Genomic DNA, 20,953 nt, shown 5'->3' on the forward strand with positions numbered 1-20,953 from the left:
ACCCGTGTCCTAACAGATCCTGAAATTTTCATTAATGAAACATCTATTTTGCATATCTTCCATTCTGAAGTCTCTCCATATAATGCTTTGCAATGTAGCATCCACCAGAAAAACCATTAAACCATCTGGATGGTGCTGATGCAACACAATTTAATGTCCCAGCAAGAACTAGTAATTTGTTATAGACATTATGCACCGTTGTAATGTAATGCTCCAGATTTTAAATGTTTGGAGGACAAATAGCCTCCAATAAAATTGTGGCACTTGATGATGGAGTCTGCATAATTCCAGGCCATAGCCAAATGTCTCCTATAGAACAGCTACACAATAAAAGTTTATTAAAGAAATGGCCTAATTTGGGTTGTAAATGTCTGTGTTTGTAGCGGGTTCAATGATTTTAAAATTCTGACATTTAGAGATTTGAAGGCAGAAGTGCTAGAAGAGAACAGGTTTTCTCTTAGCTCATGGACCAAGTGTCAGCCACTCATTTCACCTACCTCTCTGCCTCAAAGAGGATTCTTAGTCATAAACAACAGAAACAGGTTCTTTATAAAAAAATATTTATCTGACAGCAGAACTTAAAAGATCTTCTATCTGCTAGTTCATTCCCCAATGGCCACTACAACCAGGGCTGGGCCAGGCTAAAGCCAGGAGATAGGAACTTTCCATCTGGCTCTCCCACGTAGGCAACAGGGACCCAAGTGCCTAGGCCATCATCTGTTGCCTCTCAGGTGCATTATCAAGAAGCTAGATCAGAGGCAGGAGGAGCCAGAACTCACCCTACCTTCTACTATGGAGTGCCAGAGTCACAAGCCACAGCGTAACCCACTGTGCTGCAACCCTGGCCCCCAGAAAGTTTCTAACTGATAGAAGCAGAAAAAGAATGAACTGAAATTGTGTTAGGTAGTGCACAGAACAGATGAGATGTCTAAAGAAGAAGGCTTGGGCCAGGAGCAAGATCAAAGGTGAGCTACCGCCTGAAATGAGTCTCTAAACGCTGTGTCTTCTAAATTCTCAACAGGTGTGTGTATCTGAGCCTGGATTGCATGCCATGTCCTAGCTCCTAGGGCATCTGGGAAGCAGGGGACTGGCACTTCCTAGCTTCTGTGCTGGGATGTGACTGCCTCTTCCTATGGCTCATCATATGGTGTCCCCCAGAAATGGGAAGGAGCTCCCAAGTCGGTATGCCCAAAAAGTGTATGGATCTACTATGGCTCCTAAGTGAGCAGACACCTAGTATCTAGTGCTATGAATTTCCTCGTTCCTTTGACTTGTTGCCCTATCTGCTTTGACAATCCTCAACACTAAGTAAACACAACCATTATGGGTCTTAGGCATTTAAAAACCACTGAAGAACTACACACAGTTGGTCATGCCCTGGTCTATTTCTAGTAAATTAAATTAGCACAGTGATTCTAAACCCTTCCCTAACCTTCACCTTACCTTGCAGAAAATTTAATTTTGTACAGGTATTCAGGGGAGTCTGACATAGACTTCTTGTTAGCAGCCCTATTGTAGCTTTTCCCATTTCCCAAATCCTTTATAAACCATTTCTATTTTTCTGAAGATACACACACACCAGCCAGTCATTACCAATGACCCTTCCTGTGGTGGGAGAAATCAGCCTTCTGACGCAAACTCACTCATCTTCTCTCTGCCCAGGGACTTCAACTCAAAATCACGTCTTGGATTTACCCCTCTGTCCTTCTGCCTTGGTTCATTCTTCCTTCTCTCCAAGGCCAAGCGGGTCATTGATGTTAATCTGGATGCCCTCTGGTCTAATCACAGACTTTGCCTAATATTATCTTTTCCTTCATGTGTTGGACCTCACTTCCCTGCTGTCTAAACCCCTTAGCCCCCAGAGAGCTATACATCTTGCCTGACCTAGAATCCCTGCACCCAGACCCTGCTCCCTATAAACTAACTACCTTCCTATTCCCGCCCACCTTCATGTTGAACATCCAAAGACTGGAAAGTTGTTTGTGCTCCTGAATGCGTCTTCTTCAGTTTTCATCAGAGCTCCCAGGCTCACCCTCTGGACACACACTTTCTCCAACCTCACCCATGGCTTTGTGACTGCCAAAGCCAATAGCTGCTTAATCTGCATCTTCCTTGGCCTCTCAGAGGTGTGCAACCGTGTTGGTTGCACCTGTGTTACCTCCTGGTGTGGCTTTTGGTGTACACCTCTCCTTTATCTTTCTACATCCAGGAAGTCTCCTTTGCTGAGTTTTCTCTTTTTCTTTTCTTTTTCTTTTTTTTTAAAGATGGATTTGAATTATTTGAAAGGCAGAGTTACACAGGAAAAGAGGGAGAGAAAGAGAGAGGTCTTCCATTCAGGGCTGGGCCAGGCTGAACCCAGGAGCCAGGAGCTTCTTCCAGGTCTCCCATGTGGGTTCAGGGGTCCAGGCATTTGGCCCATCCTCTGCTGCTTTACCAGGCGCATTAACAGGGAGCTGGATCAGAAGTGGAGCAGCCGGGACTCGATCCCAGTGCCTATATTGGATGCTGGTACTGCAGGCAGCAGCTTCTCCTGCTACACCACAACACTGGCCCCTTTCTTGCTCTATTTCCTCATCCTGGCTCTTCTCATTTCTTCAGCTACAACTGTGAAGTAGATGACACTCAGCTTTGTGTCCCCAGTCCTGATTCTCCAGGACCGAAGTCACAGATTTCTCATGGATCATTTCCACACCATGCCCGGGCCCTTTTCCTTTCCCTGTCTCTCCTTTCATCACTTAAAAGAATTCATTGGGGTTAAATAGACATCACAGAATGGATCACTTTAACCACTCGTGAGTGTGCAGTTTGGCGACATCCTGTACACTCACATTGTTGCGCTCCAGCCTTTGTTTTTCAGAGAGGGGAAGGACCATTTCTTGTCCACTCGTTTGCTACTGGCACCTGCTGCAACTCCATGTCACTGCCAAGGCCTGGGGCTTAATGGCTAAGAACATGGGTTCTGGCGGCAGGCATGTGGCCTTGCAGTCAAGCTGCTGGTTAGGATGCCTGCATCCCACGTTGGAGTACTTGGTAATACCCACCCCTGGCTCCTAATTTCAGCTTCCTGTCAAAGGAGACCCTGGGAGGCAGCAGTGAGGGTTCAAGTAATTGGGTCTTTGCCACCCACATGGGAATCCTAGATTCAGTTCCAAACTCCTGGCCTTGGCCTGGCCAGACCTGCACTGGTTGTTGTGAGCATCTGGAGGCGTGAACCAGTAGATGGGAGCTCTCTTTCTCTCTTCCCTGACGCTGTTTCTTGGCCTCTGTTTCCTAGATAGATAGGTAGGTGGATAAATCTTTAAAATGAGCACAGGTATGGGGAGTCTCAGTTTCAATCCCACCTCTGTGACATTAGCCCCTCCAGCCTGTCCTCCTCATCTTCACGTTCTCTACTTTCACCAGGTGCACAGACACTCCGTGGAAGTAGTGACTGCTTGGTTCACTGGTGAGCACACCTGCACCCTCACATAGTTTATCCTGCCAGGGCTTGGGCTGGGAATCAGGAGCAAATCAAGCATTCAACAAAAGGGATGGCTCTTGGGTAGAAAGTGGAAACTCAGAGTGCGTGTGGATGTCGAATCTGGCGCTGGCTGGGATTTATGACACCAACAGCTCCACCTACGTCCGTTATGAGAAAGAGGAGAAGACAATCAATCAGCACCACTGTTTACAGGAGAGCTTCTCGCTTCAGTCAGAGCAGTAATTGCTCATCAAGTGACAGGTGAAACCTCTGTGAAAATCAGAAGGCTGATTTAGGTGAATTCAAAGAATGTGCCCAGGAACAGGTGATGTGGGGAGAGTTGATGTGCATGTCTCCTAAAATGCCTTCTTAAGTTCTGCATTTAGAGTCGTGAGGATCTAATGAGGCACATTGTGTGTGTGTGTGTGTGTGTGTGTGTGTGTGTGTGTTTTCTTTCTTTCCAGTGTGTAGTTCATTTGACATAGGAAAATTTACTTAAGAATGTTGAGAATTTGGGGTTGGCACCGTGGCTCACTTGGTTAATCCTCCACCTGCTGCACCAGCATCCCATATGTGTGCCGGGTTCTAGTCCCAGTTGCTCCTCTTCCAGCCCAGCTCTCTGCTGTGGCCCAGGAGGGCAGTGGAGGATGGCCCAAGTGCTTGGGCCCTGCACCAGCATGGGAGACCAGGAGGAAGTACTTGGCTCCTGGCTTCGGATCGGCGCAGCACCAGCTGTAGTGGCCGTTTGGGGGTGAACCAACGGAAGGAAGAACCTTCTCTCTGTCTCTGTCTCTCACTATATCTGTCAAAGAGAGAGAGAGAGAGAGAGAGAGAGAGAGAGAGAGAGAATTCTAGCAGGTCTTTCCTAAATGTTAACAGACATTTTGTTTGCTTTTAGCATTTATTTCCTTTCGTACTGGTTCTTAGCCAGCTCTTATACCCAGCCAAGGATCAGTCACAAAAGACCTATTTTAGTACTATTTGGTATCCGATTTTGGTTAAAAAATTAACCAAACACCTGTGTAAGGTATCTGTTAACAATCCTCCATTTTTACAGAAGAGAAACCGAGGTTCAGAGTGGTTAAGTGAGTCGCCCAAGGCTTCACAGCTCTCAAGTTGCCAAGCCCAGCCTAGCCCAGCACCCCGCAGTACAAACTCCGGGCTGACCTTCTAAGCCACATCTGGCCCCACCAAAAGGGTGGCTGTTTGGGAACAGATCCTGCCCCAGGCTGACTCTGTGTGTGAGGGCCATCTAAAGCACACAGTAGAGGCAGCCTATCCCTGTTGGAAAGGTCCCCCACGTGCAGCCTGAGCATCTGGCGCGAGCTAGAAGGAGCCCAGAACAGTCGGTGGCCGCAGCCTGCACGTAAGGACACGTGCTCGGGCCCTGCATTCTGCCAAGCGGCCCCTCCGGTGGCATCTGCTCGGGGGAGGCGCCACCTCTTTCTGCTGGGGCTCCAGCGAGCGCCAGTCCTCCCGGGCGCGCCAAGCCGTGCGCCCTAGCGGCTCTCCGTGCGCCGCGCCCCAGGTACCCATTCGCCCGCGCGTCCCCGTTCTGCGCCTTGGGGACCTGCGGCGCAGCGGCTGCCCGGGCGGCTCCTACCCGCCTGGAACCTCCCCGGGCCCCACACCCCAGGGGCGGAGCAAGGCGCCAGACGTCAGGGCGGAGAACGAGCGCGCGGGGCGAGCGCGCCCTCCCGGCGGCTGCCCGCGGCCCACGTCCCCGGCTGGCGCGGCCGGCGGCAGCGAAGGGGAGATGCAGTGAGCGGTGGCGGCGCTGGGGCGCAGCCAGGCGGCCGGGCGGGCGGGGGCCAGAGGCTAGCTAGGCTGCCGGCAGTGCGCGCAGCGTTCCCCGCCGCCCCTCAACCTTCCCCCCGGGGGTTCCCGCGGAGCCCCCCGGGGTGCCCATCAATTTCCTTGGGTGACCACAGCGTGTTTTGTTCTTCTTCCTTCTTTCCCTTGCCCGTGTGCCCTTCTGCAGGATGGCAGAGGCGGAACTGCACAAGGAGAGGCTGCAAGCCATTGCCGTAAGTCCACTTTCATTTTATTTCCTTCTGGCTCTATTGTCTGGGGAGGAAGGGGACCCCGAGGTGGGGGGTGTGTTCGGGGCGAGGGCATTCCGTCTTGGGAGCCGCCGGCGTCTGGCGGTGGTGGTGGAGAGGAGGTTCAAGTCTGCCGGGCTTAGCTTACTGCCGTTTCTTTTATACGTCTGCGTCTCTCTCCCCTAAGGCGCGCTTTGGACTGGGGAATTGGATGTGGAAGATGGGCTTAGAATTAAGATGTTTGCTGCTGATTTGGGGGAAAGACCCCCTAGAGGCACAGGGGGGCGACTCCTGGGGTAGCAGCACCCACGGCGCAGGAATACGTTGCCTTCTTCCACTGGGGAACGGCGAGGCCGGTGACCTGAACGGCGCTGGCTCCCATCCTCTCTGCAGAAGCTGTTCGCCTGCTAAGTGGAAAACCAGGAGTCGGCTTCTCAGCCAGCCAGCCACGCGGTGGGACCTCCTCCCAGAAACCCGGAGGGCTGCTTTTCCTCTGTCCATTTGATATTGACGAGGGCCCTGGCGCAAGCCACCTCCCCGGGGAGGTCTGGGGACTGCTTGGCACCGTGGAGTCCTGGGAATAGGACTCCAAGGGAGCCTCCTTTTGTGATGGGTGCGAGTTTTCTGAAAACCACAATGATGTATACAAAGGTGCAACTGATTTTTTTTGGCAAAGTTCGTGTACACTTTGAGAAAAGCGTACCATGTGCATTTGGGGGGTATACAAAAGAACTTGCCTAGTCGGCCTGGATTTGAGCAATCTTGCCAGAGTATTGCCAACGATCCACAGATGTGGTGTTTTTTACTGGAGCCACCACAGCTGGATTATATATTTCCTTTGCGAATGAGGGAATGATTACGGCTGCTCTATGAAATAATAATTAAAAGAGAAGGTCTGTTAACGTATTGGCATAAAAGAGTCGCCAGACATTCTTCCACCTAAGACTTTTTTTTTTGTCCAGTCCAGGCATCGCCTGGAAACACATACATTTGTCGGAGGAATCATGTGTAATGTTTTGGAAGCAAAGGATATTATTTTCAAGAGCCTTTTGGACAGTCTTCAATGGGAAAATGCACACAGGCCTTTCTGTTCTAAGAAGCATTTGATGGGGTCTCTAGCTCTGGGACCCCCTTTCTCAAATTCTTCAAATCTGAACTGGCTCAGAGGCTTGGCTGCTGAGGCGGGAGAGCTGTTGACTGGCAGTGTTGAAATGCCATGGTTTGCCTATGAAAAAGTCCTTGAACGTGGTCCTTGGAACTCAAGGGGACTATTTCTTCTTGTCTTTTCCCTTTGCCCCTGCTGTGTGTTTATGTGTGTGTGTGTGCGTCTGATGGTTATTAGAGCTGTTAATAGTTTCTAACGTTAGTGGCGAGGCCAAGTGGCCAGGGTCCTGAACTTGGCAAGAATAGAGATATTCAGCCGTTGGTGCCTTGGAGCTGGTGGGTGTTTTGTGTCCACTGGATAATAGGCTGCTTTAGCTGTTGACAAAGTGGCTGCGCCAGAAGACGCTCGCTCTCTGCCGTGGACTGCTGCGGAGGGTTTCCAACAGTTGTCGCATTTTCTGTCTTTGCACGCCAGCTTTCCTAGATGCCCACGGGACAGCTGAGCCCCATGAAAGGACTTGCTCTCGGAACACAGGGCCAGTCATGGCGAACACTGGGCCACCCGTTCTGAGTGAGGTTGAGTAGGCCCAGATCTTTCAAGAAAGATCTAGGCAGTCTTTTGGAATTCTCAGAGGTGTATGAGAAGAATAAGCAAGCACCTATTCAGTTGTGGAACTGAGTTTGTGCTGTGAACCTGGGGAGCTGTTGATGGTTCATAGGAATGTGTCAGCATCTGTGAAACGTATGTTGTTAATGTGTTGGCCTCCACAAACACATGTTGCTAATGTGCTGGCATCCGTGAACACGTATGTTGTTAATGTGTCTATGTCCATGAACACATATGTTGTTAATGCAGATGTTCTAACAGTGACATCATTCTGTGTGTGTGTGTGAGAGAGAGAAACAGAAGAGACGGAAGAGGGCGGTGACTTGTGGTCACATCAGTAAATGGTTTGATGTCATGCTTCAGCCTAGTGAACGTCCTCCTCCCCGAAGGAGCTCCCCAGCTGCTCCTAGAACCTGGCACCCCTGAAGTGAGAAAGAGGAAGAGTGTGAGTTCTTATACCTTCACCCACTTGGATTTTTCCTCCATCGAAACTGGGATTCCAGTGTGTAGGACTTGGGGCAATCTGTGGTTTGGGCCTCTGTTTCTTCATCCATCAGATGGGCTTGTGAGTTCTATCTCATCGGCCAGTTGTCAGGTTTGGGTGTGATGGAGGTGAAGTACCAGGCACACAGTTGCCGTCAGGTGGTGCTGAGGCGCAGCCCTCAGTCCTGTTTGAAGCATCTGCCTGGCTTGTCCTGCGGTTTTAGAAGAAATATCTCTGAAGTGGAAGGAGTGTGAACAGCTTTCCTATTCTTTCCTTCCACTCTGACCCAAGGCCACGGCCCTGGCTGGCCTCTGTTGCCCCTCCTTCAGACTTGGAGGCAGGGACTGGGACTTGAGGTTCATGCACCCGTCACTCAGCAGGTGTTTACCTGGTGCCTCCCCCAGGAAGGGGCTAGCAACACTGAAAAGTCAGTGTCTTCGAATTTCAGCCCCCAGAGGGACCGTGTTACCCTGTGCACACTGAGTTTTTGAAAGTTCAGGTGTCCCGTGATCTAAAATATTTGCCACATGATCATCTGTGGGATTTTCTCCTAAAAGGGAATTGAATACTTTAGAAACTGCAGTGCTGTAATGGACTCTGCTACAGGCTGGTCAATGAGAAAAGATAGCTTGTGCCCCTGTCATTGACAGGAATACTCCCGAAGCTGTACATTTAGACTGTGCCAAATTGTGTTCACAACAGAATGGAGGTGCATGATAATCCCAGAAAATAACAATAATGACCATCAGTTGAAAATGATGCCTTCAACAAGCACTGGATATACAGGGCCTAAAGTTGTTTCTAGTCCAATGGAGGAAATTGACTATTCTTCCCAACCTGAAAGTGTTTAGGGTTTTCAATTTTTGTTTTTTTAAAGTTGTTTAGAGTCTAATGGAGGGTATAGAAATACACATAAACAAGTGCTGTAAGGTACGAGGAGTGCTATGCAAATGAGCATACCTGGGGAACAGGTAAACCAACCTCAAGGAGTTGAGGAACACTTCCCCCAAGAGGAGACATATGAGCACATCCCAAAGATTGGGTAAAATAAAATACAAACCAACGTCATAGCCTTCCCAGTCCCCTGAAAATGTTTATTTTCCTTTTCTTTGTTTATTATTTATTTGAAACTGTAAGAAAAGGAAACCCAAAAGCACAGTGAAGTTAAGCCATTAGCTAAAGGCAGCACTCACACACACTAACAAGACCGAAATGCTTTTAAGTATGTGTTATCTCATTTAATCCTAACAACAAGCTTATGGGGTAGGTGCTACTCTGTTATCCATATTTTATAGATGAAGAGTTATAGAACTGGCCCAATATTAAACAAATACTGTCATAGTAACCTGGATTGGAACTTACTCTGCAAGCCACTAGAGTTCAGATTTTGACCACTGTCCTGAGCAGCGGCCCCCACAGTGGCAGGGGCTCACACATTTCCATGAGTAGATTGTGCAGGTGGTCCGAGCAGCCTCCGTGTGAGCCCGTGAGGGAGCGGCAAGCGGAGTCCAGAGCACTGGAGCAACTGGAGGCAAACCAGAAAGTCCACATCCTTTTGAGAGTCTTCCAAGCCTGGGTTCAGGCATGGAAACACTCAGCATAAACTCTTAACCAAATAAGTCACATTCCTTTGGGAAAGAAGCTGTTGCGTCTCAATGGAAAGCAGCTTTGGAGGAGGGCGTTGTTATGTCTGCACATCCGAGAGAAAGATAGTTTTCCTTAGGCATGAGTGAAAATAACTGAGTGTTACAGAGGTCTTCTTGGGCAAAGAACTGGAGAATTGAAGATCCAGGCCTCCATCTGTCATCTTTTATCTTGGAGACGCAGATGACTCTACTTCTAAATTTCCATGTTTTAAGGCCTAAAAAATTGCTGAATGTGTGGGTGGTGAGGAGCCGTTCACCCAGGCTGAGTCTGCAGGGCCTCCCAGAGGACAGGTGACACTTTGGGGCCGCTCAGGTCATGGCTAGGTGTGAGAGTGCGAAGCAGCCTTACACAAGCTGTGTAAGGGTCATATACCTCTCTGGCCACTTATTTGTACCTCGAGTATTTTGGGCTTTAGCCTCTAGGGACAAAGAACAGCTGCTCTGGCAAACTTTAAAGTGCCCTGAGAAACACAGCAGTTGTCGTTTTGAAGTCAAGTAAGGGGAGTTGTGGGTTATGATTCGTCAGTATTTAAAGGAAAACCAGGGCTCACTAGAGGGGCTTTGCATTTCTTTGGGGCCTTCTTAGTGGTCTGGGAACCAGTGCTGAACTACTCACATTTCATCACCATTCCCTCTGAGAGCTGTGGATTGACCTGCTTGGCAGTGAGAGTTGGTCATCACGTGGATGACCTTGGCTGAGACAGCAAATGGGCATTAACACGTGGATACAGTGGTTCTGAAGGCTGCCAGGGCCTTGCACTATTTCATGGGGCAGTTGCTCTTAGGAGCATGGATTCTGATGTCAGAAAAGGTTGGCTCAAGTGCTGACTTTTCCATTAGTATCTGAGTGACATCGCTGTCCCTTGCTCTCTTCATAGGGAAGTGGGTATAATGCTAATACCCACTTTATGGAATTGTGAAGAGTGTTTGAGAGATTTCATGGGAAGAATGCCCAGAGTAGGCATACAGTATGTACTTTCATGAGTGTTCTATTGAGGCATATTAAGAAAATTAGCAAATCATAACTCATGCATCCTTTTTTTTTTTTTTTGACAGGCAGAGTTAGACAGTGAGAGAGAGAGACAGAAAGGTCTTCCTTTTCCATTGGTTCACCCTCCAATGGCCGCCGCAGCCGGTGCGCTGCGGCCGGCACACTGTGCTGATCCGATGGCAGGAGCCAGGTACTTCTCCTGGTCTCCCATGGGGTGCAGGGTCCAAGCACTTGGGCCATCCTCCACTGCACTCCTGGGCCACAGCAGAGAGCTGGCCTGGAAGAGGGGCAACCGGGACAGAATCCGGGGCCCCGACCGGGACTAGAACCCGGTGTGCCGGTGCCGCAAGGTGGAGGATTAGCCTAGTGAGCCATGGCACCGGCCACTCATGCATCTTTAAGTAGAAAATGGACACAGAGGTAGCAAGATAAATTCTTTTAACCTCAAAATTTTTTCCAAATTAGATTTCACATGAAGGCACCAACTATTGAAATTTTTAAATACACAAAGACAGTAATAGTGATAATAAAAAAAAAATTGTTGGTAGTGAGCAGGAGTTTCAAACTCAGGTGACTCAGGGAGACCAGCATGCAACTTAGGACACAGGCCCAGTGGAAAGTCTGAGAAATGGGGAGCAGATGCCTCATTTCAGTAAAAGGGCAGCTAATTTGTGCCATGTGGGAATGGAGGTCCATGTTCCTACATCAGCTCATTTTCTAGAGAAGCACTAAGTCTGATGGTTTTAGTTGTGAGATCTCCCAATTTTTTAAAAAAATAAATATTTAAAAAACTCTAAAAATTAGATTTGTAATCACAATACAATTCCTTTTGGTTAGCATTTTGTGACCTTTAGGTGTAGGTAGAGCTTTGAACTTTGCAATGTACTTTTCTTAAGCATCGAATTATTTGTTTTTCATAAAGATGCTGCTAGGTGGTCCCACCAGCATCCCCTAGATCTTGCATAGTGCTGCAAAGTCAAGGTCACATTTTCATGAGGGCTTTGTGAGTTTGGTGTCAAAATGTTTGCATTACTGGAAAAATAGTGCATGCTTGCTACCTTTTAACATTGACTGAGCTCTTTGCAATCACCGATATTATTATAACTCAGAATACTCACATCAGTTAGGTGATTGCTCTTTGACTTAACAGAAAAATATGGAAGAAAATCGGTACCTTGATGTGGAAAATTCCTATTGCTATAGAAGAATCTTTAAAGACATATATAAGGGATGCAGGCAAATGCAATTTTCAAGTCCAGTATACGAGTCTGAGCCTATACCATGTCAGCCAGGATGTTTGAGATGATCCTTGTCGCTTCCCTCTTCGTGGAGGAATGACACAGGACCCTGCGCTGTTCTTTTGTCTGCTCGGCCCTCCCCGGGTTTGCTGCTGGTTCTTCCCGGGTTGGCTACTGTCCCTTCCACCTCCGTGGAAGGGCGGTTCCCCCTAGCCACTTTCCCCACTTCCGCAGGGGAGCGGCATACCGCCGGCCGGCTCTCTCGGGGGCTGCACAGGTGTTCCTTCAGATAGATGTTCCTCTTAGATGTTCCTGGTGCATGTTGTCTCTCTCCTCCTTTATAGTCCTCTTCAACCAATCCCAACTCGGCTGCCCACATGCCGAGTACGCTGCTCTCCTCCAATCAGGAGCAGGTCCTGCTGCTTATTGGTTGAACTGGAGGCAGCTGTGTAGAAGCTATTTCTCCCTTCTCAGCGCCATATTGTGGGAGAGCAGATGCATAGAATAAGTCTTAATTCCAGTAACTTAGTCTAGTCCGAGTTGCTCCCCACAATCCTGACTTTTTTTTTATGATTTATTTATTTATTTATTTAAGAGGTAGAGTTACAGATAGTGAGAGGGAATGGCCGAAGCTGAGCTGATCAGAAGCCAGGAGCCAGGATCTTTTTCTGGGTTTCCCTCGTGGGTGCAGGGGCCTCTTCTACTGCTTTCCCAGGCCGTAGCAGAAAGCTGGATCAGAAGTGGAGCAGCCAGGACTGGAACCATCATCCATATGGGATGCCAGCACCACTGGCAGAGGATTAACCTACTGTGCCACAGCATCAGACCCAGATCCTGACTTCTTATCTGCTTCAAATAAAGAGTAAAGTAGGGAGACTAGACTGGGCTTAGGACTCATAACAGCAACTGCCATTTTTTTTTCTTTTATTTAACTGACAGAGTTAAACAGTGAAAGAGAGAGACAGAGAAAAAGTTCTTCTTTCCATTGGTTCACCTCCCAAATGGCCGCTGCGCCGATCTGAAGCCAGGAGCCAGGTGCCTCTTATTGCCCTCCCGGGCCACAGAAGAGAGCTGAACTGAAAGAGGAGCAACCGGGACTAGAACCCGGCACCCATATGTGATGTCGGCGCCGCAGGCAGAGGATTAACCAAGTGAGCCATGGCGCCAGCCCAGCAACTGCCATTTAACATAGACTTTTTTTTTTTTTATAATAGTGTAGAACAGTGGTTTTCAAACTTTAGCACCTTAGGATCCCTGGAGGGATCCTTAAAACATAGATTTCTGGCCATACTCCCATGGTATCTGATTCAGTGGGTCTGCAGTGGGGCCTGAGAATTTTCTTTCCTAACACATTCTTGGATGATGCTGTTCTTAGATGTGGCTGCTGTTCCAGGGAACACACTTTGAGAACCAAAGTGTGATATGATAGGACATCTATGCTAAAGAGATTATGTCCTAGGTCTTGGTAAACGTCACATGCCCATTAAGGCCTGCCCAAGAGTTTATGTGGTGGATACACTTGGAAGAGATGAAATACAGTAAAAAACCAAATGAGTAAGATCATTAATGGTAGCCCAGTCTAAAAGTGGTATAGTTGTATTCTTCTCCTATCAGGTGACTAACCAAGTGGAAGCCTTTGTGTTGGGTACTTGCTTTAATCTGTTGAAATAAAGTGAAGTTACTATCATTACTATCTCGGTCACTTGAAGACATCTGTTTTTGCAAAGTTTGCTTGGGATTGACTAAGCAGGTTGGGAGGATTTGCTTGAGATTGGCTGAACAGGTTGGGAGGGCTTGCTTGGGATTGGCTGAAGAGATTGGGAGCATTTGCCTGGGATTGGCTGAGCAGGTTGGGAGGGTTTGCCTGGGATTGGCTGAGCAGGTTGGGAGGGTTTGCTGGGAATTGGCTAAACAAAAGTAGATCTACAAAATTCTTTTGGGGAGGCTGCAGTGGGCAGGTGAGTGAGATAAGGAGTTTTGAGCATAGAGTAGGAGTCCAGCATAGAACAGGAAGCCCTTAGAGAAAGTGGTGCCTTACACAGGATGGTGCTATAAATAGAGAAGTCCCACAGTAGATCAGCCAAGCAGGCCTCAGGCCTCAGGCACCTTCTCCAGCCCACAGGTGCACATGCACATCTGGCTGCTTTGCACGCAAGCAACTCTCATGGGATGCCAGGATGAACAGCATCTGAAGTTCATTGCCTTAGTGATGGTCGGTGATTCTCCCAGGTCAGTCTGTGCGCACAAGTGTGGCTTCTCACTGGCATATCCAAGATGAGTTTACTCCCCCAAGGATGTCAGACAGGTTTCCTTCACTCCTATTTGTAGCATTCATTGCATGCACCAAGCTTCCATTTTTGCAAGAATTCAGCCTTCCCCACTCTCTTGTTTGTCTTAGAACACAAAGCGCTGGATGAAGCCTAAGAGAACGTGGCTGGATGGTGGGTGATGTGCTTTGTAGAAGCAAGGTCACTCGGGAGCCCTCTCTGTTGGGGAGAGACCACAGCTGAGGTCTATCTCTGGCAGGCAGTACCATCAGGAGCAGAGGCTGGTGTGGGCCAGCTCAGGCTGGGGCTTCTGTGTGCTAGTAGTTAATCATTATCTCAATATTTTTGTGTTAGTCTCATGTTGAATTAAAGTGCTCAAAAGGAGATAATCAAGTACACACAGAGTAGAAGAGAGAAAAAGAGGGAGGCAGAGACAGAGACAAAACTGTAACCTGTTTACGTAATACTTGAATGCATTCTAAAAATCCTTTGGGTTGCTCTTTGACTCTCACATCAGTGTTTCTATAGCATCCTAAGAGCTTAGCTGAAAGAAGGAAGAGAAAAGCTGGAACCGTTCCCCCCCATATAACACAGGAGAGGAAAGCAAAGCCATCTGAGCCTGGAGATGAAAGCTCCAGCTGTAGATAAAAAGGCAGTGCGCCAGGCCTCAGAGCACATCTCTGTCCATTTCCATCCTTTCCCCTGCGGCAGCTGAGTGTGTTACCCTGAGGGCTGTCAGGGTCCAGACGGTTGTGCCCTAACAGATATCTTCAAGGCATTTGTCAAACCTGCCTTGACTTTTTTTTGATTGCTTGTTTAAAAAAATTTTTTTTTACTGGTTTACTTACTCTTCTAGGTGGGTGGGATTTTTCCCCCCACTGCTAAATTATAACCAGTCATCTAAGTATTCACTTTATTTTTAAATTCAGGGCTGAAACTTAAAACGTTGAGGGTTACCAAAAAATGTGATTATTAAGAGGAAAACACATGCTGGGAAACTTAACCCCTTTGGTGGTAGGCAGGGGATTTTCTTTCTCTGAGCTTCAGTGCTAATGTTGACAACTTAGAGGCCCATAAATACCAGATGGAACTTCAGGATTTGCATGGCTGTGATAGTGTGTGTGTCCCACATGTGACATGATGGAAAGCCAGAATTTAGGGAGGTGCCTCTGGGCTGAGTGGCATGGAGTCTATCCAGTGATTTCCCCCGGGCTCCTGGTTGGTCTTTTTATTTTGATTTTTTTCATGATTTATTTTTTTATTTGAAAGGCAGAGATGGAAGGGGGAAGAGAGAGAGAGAGAGAGAGAAAGAGAGAGAAAGAGAGAGAGAGAGAGAGAATTTTCCTTCTGTTAGTTACTCCCAGATGGCTGCAATAGCTGGAACTGGGCCAAGCTTAAGCCAGGAGCCAAGAGCTTCTTCCAGGTCTCTCACATGGGAGCAGGGGCCCAAGTAGTTGGACCATCTTCTGTTGTCTTCCCAGGTACCTGAGCAGGGAGGTGGACTGGAAGTGGAGCAGCTGGGACTGGAACCAGCACCTATTTGGGATGTTGGCTCTGCAGGCAGAGCCTTAACCTTCTGTGCCACAACACTGACTCCTCCCCTGTTAGTCTTAACCAGTGAATTTCTACTGCCTGGCTTGTCACCTTGGGCTGATAACACCTGCCACCTCTAATGGGGTGGGAAGTGCTTTGAAAATGTCCTTGTCCCCATGAAACTGTGAGACAAATGTGAAAAACATGATGGTGGCACCAGTGGCCCTGAACAGAAATGCCACTCATCCAGGTTAGCAGAAACCCCCCTGGGCTAGTGATGTTTCCATCAGCCGGGTGCACGTTTGTCTTCTGGGTGGAGTGCAGGTGGCCTTGATCACTCCCCACCCTTCTTCACACTGGAGTGAGCAGACCATTCTGGGATCTCAGTGGGGAGAGTGGAGAGAAAGTACTGGCTCTGACAGCAAGAGGAAGAGGATGATGAAAGTGAAGTCAGCCACTCAGTTCCCCACTTCTTCCCTTCCCAGCATCTCTCCCTGTCCTGGCATGTCCCTACTCTTGCCTCTGGATGGGTCCAGCTCTCTAACCCCAGAAAGCCTGTGTCCACAGAGAACATCTGGAAGCAGCTGGCTTTGCAGCAGAGGGGCCTCTTTTCAGCATACCCCTCCCGATAAAGGGGGTCATCTCTGTTATAGGAGACAGGGCACCCCAGGTTCTGAAAGCAGAGTGAATGATGCTGTCTGCATTCTGTAGCTTCTTTGAAAAGGTGGGAGAAAGGGTCTCCCAGCTGCTGAGAGCATCCATGTGTCTGACACCCTGCACATAACCACCTAACTTGGAGTCAAGACCCTAGAAGTGCACAGGTGCCAGGTTGGCATGACTGAGCTCTTGGGATTGCAGTGACCACAGAAGGTAGGCTCCTGATGGAGGCAGATGGCACTCATTTCATCTGATTGGTACATTGGGGGACTATAAGCCTATGATCTTCTGCTTTTCTGAGAGAACCTGGAAATCCAAGTTTTGAAGGAAGTCTTTTGATGTTTAAATGTTCACAACGATTTAAACAGTGTGCAGGCCAAACCAAACATACCAAGATTTTAGCACAGTGTGGGCTGGATTCATTCCCATCTTGGTCCCCTCCCCGCTGCACCCCCTGGCTAGGCCGTCAGTTCTCCACATCTGCCTTTCACAGAGTATTTTGTTTAGTTGTAAAGCCAGTAGTATATGGGTGTGAAGCTGGGGGTATCACAGCCCTCAAAGGTAAGAGACACATAGGTAGGATTAGGTATGCTGAACACATTGGTGGGGTGGGCCTTCTAGAAGCTTCTACCTGTCATAGATGTGAGGACCCTCTGGAATCTGGACCTGTGAGGAAACCGTAGTCTGAGGTCAGTTAGGGCTGTTCCTTCAATGCATTCCTCATTCTGCATGCTGTGTGAACTCGTGAGTTCTCCTTAAGACATAAAAAATGTAAGCATGCTTTTTAAAAAAATAATACGCATAGACCAAAATTGACCTTTTTTGAATTTTAACACATGTATAGATTTGTGTAATCACCAGCCCAGTCAGGAAATAACAACTGTTCCATCACTCCCAAACTCATACCCGGGAAGCAGTTTTGTAAACTCTGACAAAATCGGATATAGGTGGGTGGTTGGACCCATCTGTTGCTCTGATTCTGAGGACTATAAGAATCATGTAGGTGTAGAAGGGTTGACCAGTTGACCACAACAGAAAACTAGGGTTCCCAGTTGGAATTGTTTCATCATAAAGACCCTTTGGCCATACACACCCGCTTTGCTTCTCTCCAGTAAATACCTTCTGGCTCACCTGTTCCCTATCCCCTGTTAGGGTTTCACATTTAGCAACTTAAAATTTAGGATGATGTCTTAGTCTATTTTCTATTGCAATATCTGAATATGAGGGACTGGATAATTTATAAATAGTAGAGATTTATATAGCTCCAGATGCTGAGTGCTGGGAAGTCCAAGAGCATAGTGCCTGCCCCTGGTGAGGGCCTCTGACTGCATCATAACGTGACAGAGGGCATCGCACAGTGAGGCAGCAAGTATCGGCCCCAGTCCCTCTTTCTCTTCTTATAAGGCCACCAATGCCATCGTGAGCCCCCGTCCTTGTGCTCCTATCTTGCCCTAAAGGTCTCCCAACGGTCCTGCCTTGGGGTTCAGCTTCCATGTGAACTTTGGAGTAGATGAACACCCAGACTGCACCAGATGCTGAGTTACTGCATGGGACATGCACTAAAAAGTATTTGCTGTTTATCCAAAATTCACATTTAACCGGATGTTTTATTTTATCTGGCCAGCCCATCCCCTTCACTTACGTGCCTCACTTATGACCAAGTTCAAGACCCACTTCTGTCTTGCATTGTGAGGGTGAAGATACTCTTTGATTTCCAATAGCGGCATATTTTGTAGGATGAGAGGGGGAGGGGAGAGGGGAGAGGGAGAGGGGAGAGGGAGAGGGGAGAGGGGAGAGGGAGAGGGGAGAGGAGAGGAGAGGGGAGAGGGGAGAGGGGAGAGGGGAGAGGGGAGAGGGAGAGGGAGAGGGAGAGGGAGAGGGAGAGGGAGAGGGAGGATTGCATTGGAAGGATGAGAGTGCCTCCTCAATACATTAATGTGTTTCCAAGAAACATTTTGTGACCGACTACTCCTATTCTTGCTGGAGAACAATGAATGGTTGACTGTGTGATTGGGGAGGACAACAACTGGATTTCAGAAATTGAGCCACCCCTCTTCACTGGTCTGACCTTTGAATGACATGAAACTGCAAAGACTAAACAAGGAGGTTGTTCCTACTGGGGGAGTTTAAAAATAACGTTGGAATGTGAACCTTCAGCAAGTTGTAGATCTTAATACTGCACTGAGTAAGATGGCAGTGTATGGTGTGCAGCGAGTGAGTCCCTCTGTGGTAGCAAGCACGTCATTCCCAGCCTGGATTCTTGAGTGAAGAGCAGTGTGATGGCCAATACATGTGTCTTGTGCACTTAGTTTTTCATTTGCCTGTTATCCTAGTGTTATTTAAGAGTCACAGTGAGGCAAGAGGGAAACTCAGTGTTGGATAGCTGCTTTAGAATTAAGAATGAATGGAGGAGCTGGTGCTGTGGTGTAGTGGGTAAAGCCGCCGCCTGCAGTGCTGGCATCCCATATGGGTGCCAGTTCGAGTCCTGGTTGCTCCACTTCTGATCCAGCTCTCTGCTATGGCCTGGGAAAGCAGCAGAAAATGGCCCAAGTCCTTGGGCCCCTGCACCCACATGGGAGACACGGAGGATGCTCCTGGCTCCTGGCTTCGGATCAGCACAGCTCTGGCCATTGCAGCCATCTTGGGAGTGAACCAGTGGATGGAAGACCTCTCTCTCTCTCTCTCTCTCTGCCTCTGCCTCTGCCTCTGCCTCTCTGTAACTCTGCCTTTCAAATAAATAAATAAATCTTTAAAATAAAATGAATGAATGGAAATCACATGTTTTGATCTAGACCAGAGGTTAGCAAACAATAGCTGATGGACTAGAGCTGGCCTGTGTCCACTTTTCATAAGAACTGTAAGCAGTGCCTGGTTTCTATATTATTAAATGGCTGGAGAAAAACTATTTTATGCTTTGTGAAAATACATGAAATTCAAATTGCAGTGTCCATGAAGTTTTTAATAAAAGATGTATTTACTTATTTGAAAGAGTGGCAGAGAGAGAGAGGGAAAGACAGAGAGAGAGAGGTCTTTCATCTGCTTCCATCCCCAAATGCCTGCAAGAACCAGGGCCGGGCTAGGCCAGGCCAAAACCAGGTGCCCAGAATGCCATATAAGTCTCCCATGAAGGTGGCAGGGACCCAAGCACTTGGGCTATCATCTGCTGCCTTCCAGGTTCATTAGCAGGAAACTGGTTTCAAAGTGTGGAATAGCCAGGACTTGAATTAGCATTCTGATGTGGAATGTAGGCATCCTAAGGGGCGGCTTAACCCTCTGTGCCACAGTGCCCACCCCATAAATAAAATTTTGTTGTAAAACAGCCATTCTGATTCATTTATGTATGGTTGTGGCTGAGTTCATGTTATCCTCTCAGGGTTGAATCACTGCAGTAGAGACCCTGTGGCCTGCGCTGTCTACAATATTTACCCTATGACCATTGACAGAATACCTTTTCTGCCCCCTACTTTCTGGATGGTCTGTCTTCCCTGGTTGTGTGATTAATTGCAATCACAGCTCCAAGACTCAAGAAGTAACTGTTGTCTTGTCGCTGGCAGCTAAGAACAATGAAGCATCTTGGGCATCCTTTTTTTTCTGTTTTCTGGGCTGCCACAATGAGAGGTTTATATTTATTGGGGAGCTGGCATGTGAGTTTTGCCAATATAGATTTTTTTCATTATGCACTCCCTATCTAAGCGAACCGTGTGTTGTTTTCTTTTGAAAATCAGAAAATCTGATCTCTTCGAGGCAATGGTTTGGCCCATTAACAAGTTCAAAACTATTTTTTTTTTCTATTGACAGGGACTGAGTAGAAGGAAAGCACTGCAGATTTCCAGATGAATTTTTTTTTTTTATTCTCTGGAATTTACCAGAACCTTCACTGTGCTCTCCCAGGGAACTTTAAGGGTGAAGTGTGGCCTAGGGGTCAGAGAGCACACATCAGCCACATTCCCTGAGTCTGAACAGGGAGCCCGTGGGGAGTGGTTTCTGCCCAACTGCCCTGGTCACTTGTTCACCCTCCACCGAGTTGTCCCTGTGTGGAGCCAGTACCTTGATTTGCAAATAAAGTGACCATCATGTAAAAGTTGCAGACGATCAGCCATAGCAAGGGCCACCTCTGAGCCATGGAATACTTCTTTACTGCCCCTCTTCCATTTTTTATGCCAAAGAGCCAGCAGCAGTTTGGAGACGGGTGTGCCTGGAAATTTCCAAAGGGACTTTGGTGCCTTAGTAAATATTTTCAAATTGCCCAAGGTTTTGGGAGATAGTGCGGTCATAATTGTGAAATCAGGTTAAGAAATGATGCCTGCAGTACTCGGGCTGGCCACGTGAGCTCACCGGAGAGCCGAGCCGTGTGGTGGCCGCTCACAGCTGCTCCCCCTGCAGGCGTGCGACTTGTGCTGGTCTGGTCACACATATGCTAGATCCTGGCCTTCTCTAGGTGGCTGCTTCTGAGCAGCTGCTTGGAAGTGGGAGCTGACTGTGTAGTATCAGATGTCTCAGCTGTGGCACTATTAACATTTGGGACCAGGTTATTCTTTGCGGTGGGGACTGGATTGTGCACTGTTAGTTGTTTAGTGGTATCCTGGTCTCTCATCTAATCCATGCCAGTAGCCTCCCCCACTGTCTGTTGTAACAATCGAAAAGATCCTCAGACATTGTCAAATATCCTCCTTTGAAAACCCAGATGTAGTATGCATTTGTTACCTGACCAGTGCATTGGCCATACTTTTACCAATAGGGATTCACTCCTTTAAGCCTTTGGTTTCATCATTAGGGATTCATTCCTTTAAGCCTTTGGTTTCATCATTAGGGATTCATTCCTTTAAACCTCAGAGGCTCCTCCCTTTCCCAACAATCTCCCAGGAGAATGCAGATTTCTCAAAAAAGGGTAAAGCCTGAAGCTTGGGAAGGCAGATGGTTTTCA

At 48.0% G+C, this 20,953-nt stretch overlaps 1 protein-coding gene across 7 annotated transcripts in view; it reads left to right on the plus strand.

The window, feature by feature from the left end:
- The window catches only part of PALM2AKAP2 (PALM2 and AKAP2 fusion), a 595,149-nt gene that overhangs the window by 224,395 nt on the left and 349,801 nt on the right, over positions 1–20,953 (plus strand). For 3 of the 7 annotated variants that reach the window (XM_051852170.2, XM_051852118.2, XM_070047110.1), the window contains exon 2: positions 5,442–5,487. In XM_051852170.2, coding sequence (XP_051708130.1) covers positions 5,443–5,487 — 45 coding nt within the window. In that variant the 5' untranslated portion in view covers position 5,442. 7 annotated transcript variants of the gene reach the window in all.

This window comes from Oryctolagus cuniculus, chromosome 1 (assembly GCF_964237555.1).
Source record: "Oryctolagus cuniculus chromosome 1, mOryCun1.1, whole genome shotgun sequence".
NCBI classification, from domain to species: domain Eukaryota; kingdom Metazoa; phylum Chordata; class Mammalia; order Lagomorpha; family Leporidae; genus Oryctolagus; species Oryctolagus cuniculus.